Source organism: Halteromyces radiatus (assembly GCF_025201355.1).
Source record: "Halteromyces radiatus strain CBS 162.75 chromosome Unknown BX664scaffold_1, whole genome shotgun sequence".
NCBI lineage: Eukaryota > Fungi > Mucoromycota > Mucoromycetes > Mucorales > Cunninghamellaceae > Halteromyces > Halteromyces radiatus.
In genome coordinates, this window is record NW_026251687.1 from 2,742,757 (window position 1) to 2,760,932 (window position 18,176).

The 18,176-nt window shown below is 33.5% G+C and overlaps 7 protein-coding genes across 7 annotated transcripts; 5 read left to right on the forward strand and 2 right to left on the reverse strand.

Moving 5' to 3' along the window:
• The first annotated feature begins 79 nt into the window (after positions 1 to 79).
• BX664DRAFT_321512 (uncharacterized protein) lies at positions 80 to 803 on the forward strand. Its single transcript, XM_051543306.1, has 3 exons — positions 80 to 270; positions 349 to 498; positions 577 to 803. The coding sequence occupies exons 1-3, from the start codon at positions 109 to 111 to the stop codon at positions 706 to 708; spliced, it is 444 nt and encodes a 147-aa protein (XP_051405102.1). The 5' UTR covers positions 80 to 108; the 3' UTR covers positions 709 to 803.
• Positions 804 to 1,974, reverse strand: BX664DRAFT_321515 (Alpha/Beta hydrolase protein). Its single transcript, XM_051543307.1, has one exon. It carries the CDS (start codon positions 1,732 to 1,734, stop codon positions 811 to 813), a length of 924 nt encoding a protein of 307 aa, XP_051405103.1. The 5' UTR covers positions 1,735 to 1,974; the 3' UTR covers positions 804 to 810.
• BX664DRAFT_289656 (C2 domain-containing protein) lies at positions 1,937 to 2,741 on the reverse strand. Its single transcript, XM_051541850.1, has 3 exons — positions 2,629 to 2,741; positions 2,170 to 2,562; positions 1,937 to 2,071 (listed from the first exon to the last, which is right to left on the reverse strand). The coding sequence occupies exons 1-3, from the start codon at positions 2,688 to 2,690 to the stop codon at positions 2,038 to 2,040; spliced, it is 489 nt and encodes a 162-aa protein (XP_051405104.1). The 5' UTR covers positions 2,691 to 2,741; the 3' UTR covers positions 1,937 to 2,037.
• A 1,328-nt stretch (positions 2,742 to 4,069) lies between these two features.
• On the forward strand, positions 4,070 to 5,001 carry BX664DRAFT_377380 (uncharacterized protein). The gene is made up of 2 exons (XM_051548769.1): positions 4,070 to 4,399; positions 4,545 to 5,001. The coding sequence occupies exons 1-2, from the start codon at positions 4,120 to 4,122 to the stop codon at positions 4,871 to 4,873; spliced, it is 609 nt and encodes a 202-aa protein (XP_051405105.1). The 5' UTR covers positions 4,070 to 4,119; the 3' UTR covers positions 4,874 to 5,001.
• Positions 5,002 to 5,938: 937 nt separating this feature from the next.
• On the forward strand, positions 5,939 to 10,394 carry BX664DRAFT_368424 (uncharacterized protein). The gene is made up of 17 exons (XM_051548590.1): positions 5,939 to 6,050; positions 6,124 to 6,229; positions 6,319 to 6,598; positions 6,684 to 7,008; positions 7,097 to 7,280; positions 7,328 to 8,212; positions 8,285 to 8,451; positions 8,555 to 8,628; positions 8,731 to 8,923; positions 8,950 to 9,065; positions 9,135 to 9,253; positions 9,313 to 9,415; positions 9,504 to 9,662; positions 9,752 to 9,888; positions 9,962 to 10,022; positions 10,110 to 10,161; positions 10,233 to 10,394. Exons 1-17 carry the CDS (start codon positions 5,984 to 5,986, stop codon positions 10,301 to 10,303), a joined length of 3,099 nt encoding a protein of 1,032 aa, XP_051405106.1. The 5' UTR covers positions 5,939 to 5,983; the 3' UTR covers positions 10,304 to 10,394.
• Positions 10,395 to 10,808: 414 nt separating this feature from the next.
• On the forward strand, positions 10,809 to 14,328 carry BX664DRAFT_354935 (uncharacterized protein; the record flags this gene model as incomplete). The annotated part of the gene is made up of 8 exons (XM_051547772.1): positions 10,809 to 11,046; positions 11,174 to 11,266; positions 11,342 to 11,407; positions 11,465 to 11,620; positions 11,772 to 11,871; positions 11,973 to 12,184; positions 12,251 to 12,412; positions 12,490 to 14,328. 8 exons carry the CDS (start codon positions 10,809 to 10,811, stop codon positions 14,229 to 14,231), a joined length of 2,769 nt encoding a protein of 922 aa, XP_051405107.1. The 3' UTR covers positions 14,232 to 14,328.
• Positions 14,329 to 14,748: 420 nt separating this feature from the next.
• On the forward strand, positions 14,749 to 15,715 carry BX664DRAFT_256368 (WD40-repeat-containing domain protein; the record flags this gene model as incomplete). Its single annotated transcript, XM_051540458.1, has 4 exons — positions 14,749 to 14,937; positions 15,012 to 15,243; positions 15,318 to 15,454; positions 15,521 to 15,715. 4 exons carry the CDS (start codon positions 14,749 to 14,751, stop codon positions 15,713 to 15,715), a joined length of 753 nt encoding a protein of 250 aa, XP_051405108.1.
• Between the last annotated feature and the right edge of the window lie 2,461 nt (positions 15,716 to 18,176).

Below are 18,176 nucleotides of genomic sequence, written 5' to 3' on the forward strand. Positions count from 1 at the left end.
TATTTGAACACAGCTGCCAATAAAATAAAAGCAATCATTTTTTCGTCCTTCCCCCCCTTTTTTTTTTCTCACTTCTTCCTTTCTTTCATATATTCCTTCCTTTTTTCAATGTCTACTTCATTTATACCCTTTTCTCTATTATCTGGTTTCTTTGCTGCTTTGTCCTCAGTATTTGCGAAATTATTTACCGATGAAAGAACTGCGATCCTAGTTGATACATTCACTAACTATTACTCTCAGTACGACACGTTTCTTAAAATAGACACCCAGGCAAGTTCTCTCTCTTTCTCTCTCTCTCTCTCAAGTAATCTTGATCAATTTGACTGAAATTCAATCTTGTATTATTAGGTAATTCTACTTGCTATCCGTGGTATATGTTTTTTATTGATCTTTGGTTGTAACTCTCTTATGTGGACTCTTTTCACTAAAGCTCTTCATGATGCTCCTTCTTCTATTCAAGTCACTATAATCAATGGCGCGATGAATCTTGCCACGTCTGTAAGTTATTATATCTTTCACATCAAAAAAAAAAAAAAAAAAATCAATTTATCTTTCCTTTTTTTTTTTTTTTTTAAGGCTATCATGGGATGGATTATTTTTCAGGAACCTTTAGCGTTACGGTGGTGGATTGGAGCAAGTTTCATGTTGGCAGGCACAATCTTGATCTCACAGTCTCAAAAACGAATGGCGGAAAAGAAAAAGGATTGAACTATCATGATGGAATAGTATAGTTTATAGAATTGTAGCCTAGTATTTTATTAGAATAGCATCCATTCAAATAATAATAAGAATAAAAAAGTACATTATAAATTATGTTTTACATGATAAAAAAGTGATGACATGTTGAGCGACCTGTTTTCCGGCTTCCATAGTGACAAAATGACCAGTATTTGGAATAACATGGTAATCAACATCCATATACCCATGTAATCTTCGTCGTTTCAGGTACCATGCATCCATGACCTCTTTAGTATATAGATCATATTCACCCCTGATAAGCAACTGACGGATGTTGGATAATGATTTGTCAGATACAAAAGTAAAAGAGTTGGCACAAGCACAAAAACAATGAAATAATATTTTATCACTCACAAGAGTCAAAGCTGAATGCACTTGATTTTTTGTCAACGGCTGATATGCAGAATCAATGATTTCTTTTCTAGCTGATAAAATGATGGCTTGAACATTATCATCATCAAAACAAGCATCTTTATAAAAGATCATCCACGGTATGATTGGATCAGATATGAGGATATTTGAGCACCCAAATGCTAGTAAGGCGTGAATCTTGACGTTGGGGGTTGCCTGCAAAGAATTTGTGTGTTGATATAAATAACTTTGAGCAATCATTCCTCCCATAGACAAACCACCTAAAATCAAAGAAAATGTCAACTCTGATTCCTGTTGCTGTTGTTTGATGTACCATGTGAGTGCTCGATTTATATCTTTGATGATGACATGAAAATCAAAGATCGGTTTGTCTAAGAGGGTATCATTAGCAGGTTGAGATTTTCCATGATAACGTATGTCGCATACCATCACTTGATAGCCCTCTTGAACAAGTAATGGGAAAACATCATCAAATTGTCGATGATCGCCTCCTGCCCCATGTAACAATAAAATGATAGATTTAATTTTATCACGTCGAGAAGATTCAGGTGAGTAGAAATATGTGTATAATGGTAATAATGGATGATGGGTATCAATGTACGTAGTTGTTAGATATTCTGCCATTATCAAATGATTCACAACATTCTATTGATATATATATATATATATAGAGGCTATTTAAAAGATTTTGCCCCTTCCTATTTCTTTTGTTCGCCGGATTTGGATATAAGGCTACACAATGAATGAGCTTGATCATTTTTATTGGGTTAGACTCAAACGTTTGTTTTCAACAACATCGAAATGCATGATATAAAGTGAGATGGTACAATGAATGATAAAGGTAAAAAAAAAAAAAAAAAAAAATTAAAAAAAATCTAGTGAAGTTGACTATATATATAAGGTAAGTGTGTTTGTTCAATTTAATATCTATACTATCAATTGGTCCCAAGCCGCCATATACCTATAAAAGTACAGCAAGTCAAAAAAAAAAAAGTGTCAGTAGATTGATCAATATATATTATAAGAAAAAAAAAAAAAAAAGAGAACTTGATCACTTACTCTTCACAAGGACGAATAACTTTTTCCATAAAACCAAATCGAAGAGAGATTTCCCCAGACACATTGTTCTTCTCAGTTCGTTTGTTTAAAGTATACCAGGCTGATTGGTTTTCAGAATCCCCATAGTGTCGAGCCACACCATCAGCTGAACCTCCAGCATTTCTATCAAATACGTTCTTAAACGGTACAGTTACTTCACCCAAAAAGTCACGACCAAAGGTATCCTTATCCCATACAGTAATGTTGATCAGTGCTGGTAATCGACCAGGATGCATATTGATGTCGAATTCAAAGTTCCATACAGGGTCAAGTGTCTGTTTCACTACTTTTGTTGTATATTTCTTGCTATTAATCCGGATAACAGCATAAGGATCGGAGAAACCAGTCTTATCTCTATAGTTGAAGATAAAAAAAAGGATAGTTTTAGTTGTCAATCTAATATATAAGGGATTAACTTACGCTGCTGCTAAGTTTCTTGCTTCAATGACTCCCATGCGTAACGTTAAGGTATCTGATGTCATGTTGATATATATATATATATAAAAATAAAGGATAATATAATGAATGAAGGTAAAAAGGAAAAAGAAAGTGAAAGAAAAGAAAGAAGAATAAAAATAAAAATAAAAAGATCGTTATAAAAATAGAAGTAGTTGCACAGACATTATTCGATTTCAGCTGCCATGATTCAGTAGCAACTCAGCCTTTAGCAATAAGCAAAGTCATTATTTTTAACAGCGAAAAGCTGAATTATCAGAAATAATAGTAATCTATTCATTGTATGTGTTACCATGTTGATGTGATTGTTTACCTTTTATAGTACTCTTGCCTACTGAATCATCCTGTATGTCTGACTAAAAAAAAGAAAAAAAGAAAAAAAAAAAAAAAGAAAGCCGCCATAGGACCATCGAAGTAAAATTCATGCAAAAATATTCTTTTTATTTTGTCAGAAAATAATCAATGGGGACAGTTTAAACTTATAGCTAGACTATAAAAAAAAAAAAAAAAAAAAGAGGGGGAAGAATTCAAGAACTACCTGTATAGCGTACTTTATTGTTATGATATATCAACGCCAAAAAAGAAAAATTTATCAATCATCATGTGTAAACTCTATACGCATGTTTTGTAATGATGATGATCTATCAATGACACATATAGAAAGACACTAGTTATAAAAAGGAGTTTTCTTTCTCTCTTTCTCTTTCCATCTTATACTTTGATCCTCCTCTTCCCCTCCATTCCCTCCTTTCCATTTGTTTTTTAACTCCCGTTCTTCTCGCGTTTCAATGGTTGACACCACTTTGTCATTCAAAAAAAAAAAAAAGAATATTTTTGTCATGGCAACCATTTCTCATTTTACATCACTATAGGATGAGCCCCTTGTTTTCGAAAGATTGGATAATGAGTTATGCTCGATTATTGCATTATTGATTACAATTCAATGTCGATCTTCTCTGAATAGACCACAAACTAACATACATTTTTATTTATTTACATGCTCATCATTGCATATCATCATATCCCAAAAAAAAAGAAAACATAGAAGAGAGAAGAAAACAGTTCTCTATAGTCATCGTAGTAAATTTGATTTCAAAAATAAAAAATAAAAAAAGAAGACAATGAGGAGTAGTTCAACTTCGTTTATTTTCAATTGTCATATAGAATGTTAAGGAGAATATAAAAAAAAGAAAAAGATATAGGAAAAGAGGCCAATCAAGGAGAAAGAAATAATGATAATACAGGTTGACCAAAAAAAAAAAAAAAAAAAAAAAAGAGAGATGTTGGTTCGCCCCTTAATCCCGAAAGAGTTTACCCTCCTTAAAAGATGTCAAACTCATATAAAGCCATTGATTTTTTTTTCTTTCAACTCATTATTGTTTCTTTTTTGCTTTATTACATTATCGTTTTTCTTTTTTATTATATCATCATACTTTACGGACATATATCAACAAAATGAAGTTTGCATTATTGATTTCCTCTGCTTTGTTTGCCGTTGTCTCTGGTGATGTAATTGTATCCATTACCTCTCCATTATCTGGTACCAAACTCAAGGCTGGCTCTGATGCTGTCATCTCCTGGGTTAATCCTACTGTACCTACTATTTCTCAAATTGTTTTAGCTAAGGGTCCATCCACTGCTTTACAACCTGTTACTACCATTGCTACAAACGTCGATACTGCTGGAGGAAAGTATGTCTGGAAGATTCCCTATGAAATCGAAAATGGAAATGAATGTAAGTAAATCACAAATATATATATATATATATATATATATATATATATATATATATATATATATATATGCAGTGATTTCATTTTGATGCAAATTAAAACAATATATACTAATGGCATGATCTTTTTTTTTTATTATTTTGATAGACGCATTTGAATTGGGTACATCTCCAGATCTTGCATTTGCAGGTCCTTTCTCTATTGAAGGTGGTGTAGGCGGTACTCTCCCTTCATCTAATGCTACATCATCTGCTCCAGTCTCTCCCGGTGCACCAGCTGCTTCTAGCAATCCAGCCCCCGCTCCTTCCGCTCCTTCTGCTCACTCCAGTGCTCCAAGTGCGTCTCCTTCCAACGCCAAAGCTCCTGCCGCTGGATCTTCCCCAACTGGATCATCTGCTATTCAATTGTCTTCTTTGTCTGGAAAGAATATGGCTGTGGTCGCTGGTGCTGTGATTATTCTCTCTCAATTGTTCTAAACAGGATGGTTTTTTTTTTTTAATATTGATCATCTGTCCATACCATCTTTTTATATATATATCGCATATTTACTAGCTTTATCTTGAAAGAAAAGACATGATTACCTTTCTCCTTTTTTTTTTTATTTGTATATCGATTCTCTTTTAACTTTTGCTCCCTATTTAATCTTTTTATACTTTGGTCCCCTCAATAAAAACCAAATACTATCTTTCGTTCCTCCAAAGCTCTCCTTATTTAAATACCTTTTATGCTAGATAATAATTATATGAGGTTGATATGATGATGATATGATGATATGATGATATGATGTTGACGTAGTGAATATAAGAACAGTATTTTACGCGACAAAGGTGATTTGATTGTGCATTTGAAAGGCAAACGCGACCGCGTTATTGAAGGGACTTCTATTTTGGGTATCGCGGTGTCCAAATTCCCAGATGAGTCCTTTTCCTTTTTTTTTTTTTTTTTTTTTTTTTTTGGCTTTGTCGTTGTTCTTTTTTTTTTTTTTTAATTATTTCCTTTCAGCTACACTTGTACTTTTCAAGTTTCGATATGCCTTCCTCTTTGAAAAGACCTCTACGGTCCTCGGAATCTGAATCAAGTGATTATGAAAGTGCTTCAAAGGTTTGTTAATGTTTTTATCAGTGAAATTAACAAGTAGTTGTTGTTATAAGAATATGAATTGAAACTAAGTATTCTTTTTGTTGCCACTTTATATATATATATATATATATATATATATATTAGGCCAATGTTCGCAAACGAAGTCGAGTACCTTCTATTCAACAAACTGATTACTCGGACGAAGAAGCAAATAAAGAAAACGAATGCGATCTTGACACTGAGTATTACAGCAACGACAATGACGAAGACGAACTAGACGAAGAAGAAGAAGAAGAAGAAGAAGAAGAAGACAAGCTATTGTCCCAGTACAACTCTATCAACAATAGTCGTTCATCGGTAAAATGAAAACAGTTTCTTCTTAAACTGAGTGTTTCTGGTGTACATATATTAATACTAATCAATATATAATACATATTGTATATGAATCTTTTTTTTAGGATATCTCTGAATCTGGAACTATCGCTAAGATTGAAGTTATCAACTTTATGTGCCACAAGTACTTGAAAATGGATTTTGGACCCAAGATTAACTTTGTTATTGGGCACAATGGAAGTAAGTATTTTACTCTACACATGATACAGTTTTGATACAGTATTCTTATATTCTTTTCTTTGTTTTTCTTTAGGTGGTAAAAGTGCTATTTTGACGGCTTTGGTCGTCGCTCTAGGTGCAAAAGCAAACTCTACAAATCGTGGCAAGAAACTTGGCGAGTTAATTCGTGAAGGTGCAAGGTAAGAGAAGAATGAAAATAGTTTGATTGGTATATGTTCGTTTGCTTATCATAGTTTTTTTTTTTTTGGGTAATATATGTGTTGATTAGTGCTGCTTTGGTAACGATTCATATTACCAACAAAGGTCCAGATGCATACAAACATGATATTTATGGTGATCGTATCATTGTGGATCGACGATTGGCTCGTGATGGATCAAATACTTTCAAAATCAAGAACTCCAAAGGCAAGGTTATTTCTACCAAACGCGAAGAACTGACAGCTATTTGTGATCACATGTCAATCCAAGTGGACAATCCCCTTACTATGCTGAGTCAAGATAATGCAAGACAATTTTTGAATTCAAGTTCCTCACATGATAAATACAAGGTAAAAAGACAAGTGAATGTCTTTACATAAAATGATGGAAATGATCATTCACTTTTTTTTTTATTTCTTAATCGCATTTTTATAGTTATTTATGCGTGGAACACAATTGGCACAACTAGCAACAGACTTTGATAAGATACGGGAAACCCTCGAAACTACGGATTCAACTATCAAACGAAAATCTGAACATCTACCTCTATTGCATCGAAAAGCCAAGGAAGCAGAAATGAAGTATAAAGAGCTATTGGAATCAAGTGAATTGGATAATCAAATTGATGTTTTGAATAACGAACTGGTATGGTCTCAAATCATTCGCAAGGAAAAAGATCTTGAAGCAGCAAAAAGGGCTACTGACCGTTGTGAACAACAAGTGAGTCAAGTTGATGAACAAATACAGGTTGCAAAAGTAGGTTTTCCTTATAGAATATATGGGTTCGAAATAGGCATGTACTAAAATCACAACTCTTTCTTTGTAGTCCAAAATATCAAGATTTCAAGATGAAATTCATGAAATGCAAGAACAGTTGAAGGCATATCGACAGAACAACCCACCTGATACGGCAAAAAGGAATTTACTCAACGAAAGAAAAACCGAGTGGACACGAAAATCCAATGATCTCAAGGTAAAAGGCAATGCTAATAGAAGAAGCACGAAATTAAAAAAAAAAAAAAAGATATTAATGTGATATTTGTCTATTTGACTCTTTATTCGATTTAGAATGATATGAGGGAAACCAACTCAGAATTCAAGAAATATAAAGATCTGGCAAAAGCGTGTCAAAAAGAGATCGCTGAAGCAACAGCAAAACTGGAATCAAATAATCGTCAAAAGATTCAACAAATCAATGACAAAATAGAGCAACTGGAAATGACAAAAGAACAACTATTACAACAAGCGAATTCATTGAAACAACAACGTGAAGAGGCAGAAAATGATTATACTGAAAAACGCAATTTATCACTGAAACTCCAGGAAAAATATGATGGCCTTCAGCAAAATTACCGTGAATCTCAGCACAATCTCACTCGTCTTCAAGCACAAAAGGAAAACAAGCTCAAGGCCTTTGGACAAAAAATGCCAGAAGCACTTCAAGATATCACCAATGAACGACGTTGGCGTGGACAACCACCGGTGGGACCTTTTGGTCAATATATGAATCTCAAATATCCTGAATATGCTGAAGTATTGGAAATCACCTTGGGAAACCAATTATCAAATTTCGCTGTGGAAACATTTGAAGATCAAGCTCTATTGAAACGTATTTTGGCTCGTCATGATTTGGGAAGATGTAATATTATGGTAGCTAAGAAGGATCTCTTTGATTACAGCTCGGACGAACCTGATCAACACCTTTTGACGATCCTTCGGGCCATTGACTTTGACAATGAATATGTGAAACGCCAATTAATTATCGCTAACAGCATCCATCAGGTAATACTCATGGCTGAACGTGCTGAAGCTGAAGAATTGATGACCCAACAACCAACCAATGTCAAGGCTTGCTTCACCAAAGATTGTCAGAACGTTGGAGCTAAATCTGGTATGCGAACTGAATCACTCCGGCGACACAAGGGACCTACTAGATTCAAAAAGGATGTGGAATCAGATATTCGGTAAGAACTTGACTTACTATATATATACATTGTAAGTGTTCTTTTTTTTTTTAATACGTTATATTGTTATAGGGAAATTCAAAAAGAAATGAGTCAATTTATACAACAACAAAAAGCTGTGAAGGAATCCATAATTACGACAGACAAGGAACTGAAAACCATAAGAGCATCTTTGAATGACCTGAAGGTAAAAAAAAAAAAAAAAAAAAAAAAAAAAAAAAAAAAAAAAAAAATACAAAGTAAAAAAATACAAACGTGATATCACAATGACTGCTCTATAATATGATCTTTAATAGGAAAACTTGCGTCAAGTGGAAACTCGAATCAATCGTAATATACAAGATATCACGCATCTGCAAGAAACTCTGAAGGATAACGAACCTGCCAACCTTGGTGCCTTGGAAGAAGATTTGGATGTATGAGACGAACAATCAACGATATAAATAGGTTTCTAATATTATTATTTTTATTATTATCTTTTTTTGGAACTGTATTAGGATTACGAAAAGAAATCCAAGCAATTATTAGGTGTTTACAAAGCCCTCAAAGCTGATGAAGCTGATCTTGCCAGAGAAGCAAATGAATTACAGGAAGAAATAAACCAGTTGGATGACAACGATGAAGAAATTTCTCGAAGAATAGCTGGTTTCCTAGTAAGTACTTGTTGTTTTTCTCAATGTTTGACTTCAGCATTCTCATTTCATTTTACTTGTAGGAGGGTATACAAAAATTGGAAGGCTTGCTACATGCACAAAAAGGCAAATTGATTACGGACGAAAGCACACGAACCAATAGATACAATCGTTATCAACAGGCTCTGGAGGATCAACAACAATTGGACAATACTATCGCTGTAAGGAGAAATAGTCAATTTGATGATTGTAGATAGATTTATATAAATACTATTTATTTTTATTAATAGGAATGGACACGACAAGCAATGGAAGATTATCCAAATAGAGTGGAAACCGAACGAAAACCTGAGGAAATCCAACGAAATATCGAACACATGGAAAGGAAACTGGAGGAGAGAGAAAGATCGTAAGTTCAAAAAAAAAAAAAAAATGAGAATTAATCCATGGATTCTTGTTTTGATTTAGTGCGGGCATGTCAATAGAACAAGCTGAAGCAGAAGCCATACAAGCAGTTACTGAATACAATTCTGTTAAAGAATCTATTAGTACCATGGAAACATTCATCAAGGTAAAAAAAAATAAGTTATGAAACTAGAATGCAGATCAAAGTGATATTGATAGTATTGATCACTCTCCTCACATTATTGGCAAAATAGAGAATGAAAGAATCACTCAACAAACGGATGGATCGTTGGAATGCCTTTCGTATGTATCTCTCTGTTGCTCCCAAACTCTTATTCGGATATTATATGCACAAGCGTGGTGACAAAGGAACTCTTAGATTCAATCATTCTAAACAAACCCTGGATGTTCGAGTAAGTAAAAAAAAAAAAAAAAAAATTACTTGCATCATCATTACTCTTTGCCGACTGCGTCTTTTAACTTTTTATTTACTTCTAATTAGGTTTCTACTGGTGATCAATTTCAAGAAGGTTCTGGGCGACGAAAGGATTCCAAGTCGTTATCAGGAGGGGAAAAATCATTTTCTCAAATCAGTCTTCTTTTATCTTTATGGGATGGTATCAGCTCTCCAATTCTTTGGTAAGTATATATGATAACCAGAGTATATATATATATTTTACTAATTTATTTTACCTTTTTTTTTTCGTAATAGTCTTGATGAATTTGATGTTTACATGGATGCCGTTAACCGTAAACAAAGCATGAAAATGATGGTAAGAGAAAAATATTAAAAATGGATTAATTATCCAAAATGATATCAATTGAAATTGAACATCACCTTGTATATGTTTTCAACATAGATGGATGCTGCTTATGATACTGCATCTCAATATATTCTTATTACACCACAAGGTAAGATTATCAAAATAAAAAATAAGAACAGAAAAAAATTTGTACTGACGGATTTATCTTTTTCTCAATAGATGCAAGTAACATGGTACCTGGTCCTCTTGTTACTGTACATCGAATGGCGGATCCTGAACGTAGACAGTGAAATAGTTAATTAGGTTTTTTTTTTTTAGTTTATATATATCATGTCTTTTTATCTTTCTATACCGAAATAAATGATTGTTGTTATCTGTTCCATATGTTATGGTACTTGATGATAGAATGAAAACATGTGTATGATATGAAACAAAATCTGTAACTAAAAATATGATAATATCATAATAGCACAATAAAGAAAAAAGAGTGAACAATATACATAAAGCCATAAAGGAAAAATTTTGCATGAATGCAAAAACCCTATAGATAGATGATGATATGCAGGTTCAATTTCTAACAAATGGAGCCTATCCCCCCTAGTTGCCATAAATGGTAATTGGCGTTGCGTTCTTTTGTTTGTCTTAACTTGCGGTTATTTCTTTGATTATGTGTTACACAAATTGCCCTGCTTGCCCTATTTGACTAAAAGGCATCCAGTTAAAGTTTTTTTTTTCTTTCTTTTTCTTCTTTTTCTTTTTTTCTATTTTTTTTTTTTTTTCTATCAACCGATCATTATGTCAACCTTACTTCATAAATGGTCAACCAAAAGACATAGAAGTACAAATAAAACTGAATCAAGATTATCGGTTTCCACATCAAAATATCCTTGGTCACAAAGAAAGTTACGGAACAGTCAAAGAACATTACCACGTTTTGGTCATGCTGCTATACCTCACGAAAAATATGGGTTATTGGTTTATGGTGGAAAATACAAAGGTCATGTTAAGAAAGAACTATTCGCCATTGATACAGGTAAATGATGATCATCATAAATATCAGATCTATATTTTTGATTGAAAAGATGATGATGATAACGATATTGCATAATTCAAACATTTTTTTTTTATTCTTCCTTTTTCTTTTTTTTTTTCTTGATTAGCAACCATGACAACCACTATTATTTCAACAACTGGTGATTTACCATCTCAACGTTTATATACGACGATGGCATCTATTGGAGATTATGTTATTTGTAAGTAGAACATGGTGTATCATACTATTAGGTTAGTGCGTAATGAACGAAATGATGCTCAAATTCTTCTTTTAGTATATGGTGGTGAACCAATGACACCCGATATCCCATGGGATCCAAGTCTTTATATCTTAAGTTTATGTAATGATGATGATGATGATGATGATGATAAAATATTAAATCATTCTCTTTCTATAGTAACCAAGCGATGGACACGAACACGGATCAATCATCAAATTGGAAAAAGATCAGGTCATTCTATGGTAGCATTTAGAAACAAAATTTACATATGGGGTGGTAAAAGTTCATCGAATGAATATATGAATGATCTGTTTATCTTTCATCCACGGAATGGTAAGTGAACACATTGTTTTTATCTGTTATTGTAGTCACTTCAGCAAATTTTAAGGTGATACAATAACTACATCTTGAAAAGTTTTAAGGTACGATTGACATTTTTTTAACTTTTATTTTCTTTTTTTATCTTACCATTGTTCCTCTATAGGCAAGTATGGTGATTGGGAACGCATTGTGTTTCCACAGGGATCAGCTCCTCTTCCAAGATCGAACCATTGTTCTGTTCTTTTTGACAGCAAAATGTTTGTGTAAGGGAAAATATTCAGTTACCGCCCTTGCCCTTTTTTCTTTTTTTTTTTAATCCCTCACACTCACTTTCCTTTTTTCCTCTTTTCTTATTAATATCTAGTTTTGGTGGTAGTGATAACGATAAACTCTTTAACGATATATGGGTATATGATATTCCTTTGAAAAAATGGGCGTGTCTTTCTCCTGTTGGGTTCATACCCTCTCCTCGTCATTATTGTTCGGTTTCTCTCGTCAATGGCGTTATTTATATTCATGGTGGAAAGGATGAAAAGGGTCAAGAATTACAAGACTTGTATGGATTCAAGATCAAAAGTAAAATAAATATATATATATATTATTTATTCCTTACTTATCATACTTTATTTTTCTTTTTATTAGATCATTGCTGGTATATGTTTCAAAATATGGGTCAAGCTCCTTCTGCAAGATTTGGCCATACTATGACTCCTATTGGAACAAAGCTTTATATTATCGGTGGGGCTCATACTAATTCTACAACAAAACCTGATGATCCTCTTACTATATACATTCTTAACAATGGTAACCCAAAAAAAAAAAAAGAATAGAGTTTAAAAGCACCTTTATGGCCTTATACTAACCACTTATTTCAATGATAGAAAAAGTAACATACCCGCCAGAAGATATGGAGTCCTCACCTTATTTACAACGTCGAACATCATCTCCTATTTTGCCACCTGGAGACCGTGACCCTTCTACTACTCTTACTATGGATACACCTCTTGAAGCATCTGGAAGCACTCCCATATCGTCCACTCTTATGGAATCTCACATTTATCCAGCACTATCACAGTCGACACCTATTCACTTACCAATGTCACGATCAAGATCAACATCTCTTCGAGTTAATCCATTGATATCACCCACTTCTTCTGCTTGCTCGTCCCCCAAACAAACTTGCTCTCCTATCATGATAAAAACACCAACAATAACAACAGCAGGAACAAACACGGATTCATCTATTGGCATACACCATACAAAGCAATTAGGAACAGTATCTCAGTCTTCTAAGGATAATACGACGAATAATTCAACATCAGTACCAGCTTCACCATCAACAAACATCCCTCCAGAATCAGATTATCGAAAACCACGACAAGTCATCCCCAACAATGTTACGACTAGAAAACCATCCTTCTCTGCAAATATGGAATATATTGATGAACGAACTACACTTTTGGAAGAGATCAAAGCCAGGGATCTTGTGATAAGCGAAATGAAAAGTAAGGAACATTGGTGGAGAACACAGGTAGAGAAAGCAAGAGGGATCGGCAAGTATCCAATGGGAACGATGGACAACGATGAAAGCCACGATGAATACCTGCTACATTTTTCAGATGATGACGATGATGAGCACAAATCCGACAAAATCTCAAGAAAATACACCAAACAACTCTTCTTTGAACAACTAGTAATGGCTAAAACAGAAATAAGACATATCAAACGTGATATTCGAACAGCTTGTCAACCTGTATGCAAGAAATTGGATCAAGAAGATCGGATACAACAAGCTGCATTGAATGAAACCAATCACTACAAAGCAATGTGCGCTGCGATGTTATTATACCGTGGACAATCAACACATAGGACATTACAAGACGTTGTGAAGAGATGGGATCAGAATGATGCACAGGCAATAGAGGATTTGGAATCAGACTCGCACAAGAATTTCAATGGAATGGAACTTTATGAAACACAACGAAGTCGAAGAATAACTAGACTGGAAAAACAACTGGACCAAGTGCTGCAAGATAACGAGGCTACAAAGGAAATGTTGATTAGTACTCAAGAACAAGTCAAGGCGAGTGAGCTAGCACGGCAGATGGCGGATGATGAGTTGGAAAAACAGCACCGATTGGCAGAACAACATCAGGCAGCCTACGATACTACTTTGAAACGACTCTATCTATTACAAAAACGAACACAGACGGATGAACAAAAACAAGCTATCAATGTACATCACATAGAAGCGCTAACTCGTCAATTGGATTTTGCCCAGGATCAACTAGAACAACATCAACAGGTTTTGGCACAGCAATCTACTGGGATGATCAAAGATACTGAAAGCAAGAATGGTGATGAATCTTCACAGACGACGATGGAAGTAACACCTACTATATCATCAAGCCATCAGAAAATGTACGACGCCGAAAAACACTGGAAACACAAGACAAAAGAACAACATGACATCATATCAAGTTTACATGCACAATTGGCGGAGGCAAACCATTTGATACGATCTCTGCATAGTGAACTGAAGAAATCCACTTCCAACCTGACTTCTACTCTTCGTACCTTGGAAACAAGAAAAATAGAAATAGATAGATTGATTCATTTTTGATTCGCTTTGTACATATCAATAAATATATATATATATATTTACCTTTATCATTTATGGACTCTTTCGTGGATTTATCCTTTATACAAAATCATGATCCCTTTGAAAGATGATCATGATGATAATGATGATGATTTTTTTTTTAGCTGACTATTTTGGGGAGAAAGCTATTCTGTGTCTTTGGAAGTTGGTGCATGACTTTGAAATCTTTGCCCTGTGTGGATTGAAGGATAGCGCGTGTTTGATACGCCGCTGTCGGTGCAATCCTTGCGCGAAAGAGAAAAATGGAAACGCGACTCCCAATTTTTTTTTTCTCTCTCTCTCTTTTTCTTTCATTCCATTTCGACTCCACTATTTTTTTTTTTTAAAAAAAAACAATAGACAAACAAAATAACACAACATGGTGAATACCTTAAAGCGACGATTATCTCAAACAAGTGATGCTCCATCTAAAGAAAATATTAATCCATCCAATGAAGAAACATCTCGAAAGGAACAACAAGAAAAAGTGTTTGTTAATATGCGCTTAAAACGTATTGTGAAAGAAAACCATGGACAAGACATTAATCAAATGGCATTTTTCTTTAACAATAAGAATTTTGCTGGTCCTGTCGGTTTGGATGTCAACAAAACTTTTGATAAACGTGGGGCGGTACAACGAGAACAACATGATACAAGCAACGTTGTTGGTACAGTTGGAGGAGCACAGGTATAATAAAAAGGATTAGTATCAAATTAGGATCTATATATTCATATCTTTTTTTTTTCTTCTTCTTCTTCTAGATGAACGTCTATGATAATGAACATTGTGGTGATCACTTGGATATCATGTCAAACTTTAACTTGGCAAGTACTTTGAATGCGGATGAAGAACCCAACAAGAAATTCTTACATACCTTTTGTTGGATCTATCAAGAAGACGATGCGGTGGTAGCTACCGGTGGTATGGATGGTGATATTCATATTCTTAGTATCGCCAATTCTAAGGAAATTGCCATATTGAAAGGTCACACAAGTAATGTAACAAATATATAACCAGATAAAATATTAGAAAATATATGGTTGATATTTTTTTTATCAAATGAATAGAACGGATTCTAGATTTACAAAGTCATCCTAAAAATGACAAGTATATCTTCTCGGTCAGCAAAGATGGAACAATGCGATTATGGGATTTAGAAACTCAAAAATGCATCATTATGTTTGAATACGAATGCAATGTGGCTGTAAGTTAAAAAAAAATATGACAATTATTTTGATGTCAAAACATCTTTTTGATTATTATTTGATAGTGTTTCCATCCTTCTGGTGAAACATTTATTACTGGTACTACAAAGGGTGAACTTCGTGAATGGACCATTCCTACTTTTATTACCCCTATGGATGACGATGATGATGGTATTATGGTGGTGGGTAAAAGCAACTCTAGATTATTGAAAAGAATGCATGGTGAAAGTACTATAGGTAATATATATATATATATATAATTGTGTCAAAGTAAATATCAGTATTCATCTGAATATTTTTTTTTATCTTTGCCCTCACAAACAAGACTGTATTCGTTATGCCAATGGAAATGTACTTTCAAAATCAATTAATGGATGTTTGGAATATTGGAATGCTACTAATGAACAATCGATTCGTTCATTCCGTGTCAAGACGGGTGAAAACCATTCTCGATTCGATGTCAGTTTGGATGAAGCATACTTTTGTGTAGGAACAAGTCGAGGAAGCATCTATATATATAGCTTGGAAAGTGGGAAGATCATTACTGAACTGGCTCATCGAAGATCTACAAAATCTGTACGATGTTGTATATTCTCTCGCGATTGTCGGTAAGCATAGAATATTTTATTTTATTATTGTCGTATTTGAAACTCATGCCTATGGATGCTTTCTTTTTTTTTTTTCCTTTTTTTTTCTGTTTAGACAAGTGCTCTGTGGTGGCGAAGATGGCTTTATCTGGCGGTATGATTCTATCGATGATGCTACATTGAAATTATGGAGTCAATGGAAAAAATCTTCATGAAAATTTACCATCTGTATACATATCTATGCTTACAATCTTTTTTTTTTTTTTGACTTGTTTATTTTTCTCTTCATTCATGCATTTATTCATTCAAAATAAAATAAAAATAATCATTTTTATCACAAAATTCCGTCTCTTGTTTACTTTTTATTTTTGATATGATTTATTGTTTGATACTGAGCAAAGGTAGGAGAGTGTTTTATCTAATTAAGACAATTAATTATCCACAGTGCGAGATCGTCAAAATGACTATTGCTGATAAAGAATTCAAAGAAAGTTGCCCATGATGATTGACATTCATTTTCAGATAGACAATTCACAGCATCAAACAGGATACCTTTTGTCATTGCATTACAACCAAAATACGGCTGGGTAGTTTTTGGAGCAATCTATCCAATTTGTTCATCTTGCATTCAAACAGTAAAGTCCACCTTTTCATTTCTCGCTTAAAAATGGCCATCATAGTATCAAATTTGGACTGAACATTGACAAATATGTTCTCTTTTCATTGTATTAATAACAGTTTATACCTTACCTCCCAAACTATAGAGTAAATTAAAAAAACAAATGTCAGTATCATCATCGCTCATTCAATAATGATCATCATCCAATACAACCACCACCATTCGATTCGTCTCAAAAAAGTAGTTTAATGCCATCTAATTCCATTTTGTCGCTTATCTTGTCGACTATTGTACAATGATCATCAAAAGATTTCATCGATTTTTTGAAAAAGTGCCTGATGACCCCTCGACAATTTATTTTTACAGCTAAAGTTTGGCTGAGGAATTCGAAATTTTTGGCTGTAAAATCCAAAAAAAAAAAAAAAAAGTGGACGCTGATCTTTTTCTTTTCCTTTTCTTTTCCTTTTTCTTTTTTTTTTTTTTCCTTTTAACCAGATTATTTGAACATTATAAGTATACAACTGTACATAATGATATTTTACTAATCTACATTATACGCTTAAATTTACTCTTTAATACTATTCTCCTATACTTAACTGTACACGCTCTCTTTCTTTTTTTTCTTTCTTTCTTTTAGTCTCTCATACTATGACCAAACCTATTTTTGGTTTTTCACTCTTTATATGAAAATGCAGTAGACGGATAATGACAGGATACATAATAGATTACTTGGAATAAAATAAGTTTTTGGTTGGATAGAAAATGGCAATTCAGGGAAAAGTATACTTCTTCTTTGGGTCCCTCTCTTATGAAAATTAGTTTGTTCAGTAGTTCTAGCTAGTGTTTTATATTTTAGTTATTTTACATTCTCATTTAAAATAAAGTTATATTTTTATTATTTATTGTTATCCACGATTATCCTGTTATATGATGATCACATCTTCCTATCATCACATTATCGTTCATAACCCAATATCCACCATACTGCTTGTCGTTGACATTAATGGTATTGAGTGTATCAAATGTGTCAAGCGTATCAAACTCAGCAGCTGATTTGCACAACAACCATCAAAAGAATACTCAAGGAACTACACTCTTTATTCGTAATACAGTAAAAAAGAAAAGAAAAAGGGCTGGTAAACGTTGATTTTATTGAAAGTTTGTAATAATGATAATGGGGAGAGAGAAATATGATACTAGAATAGTAAAGCAATACATATATAGTGTAAGTAAAAAAAAAAAAAAAAAAAAAAAAAAGAAAACCATTCAATAATTTCGGTGTCTGTTGTAGAGGCATCGCAAACTTGCAGCTGAAGTGTACCAGTGGAAAAACCGCTGGTTGCACTATTCATTTATCAAAATGAACTGCATAGAAAACAAAAATAAAAACACACTCCCCTTTTTTTAATCAATCACTCTTTTATTCATTTTCATCGCATGCGATTAGATAGTTAGAAAAAATGGGTTTGGTTTGTTATAGGATTATTTTATCAGTAAATAGCTAGTGATTTGTAC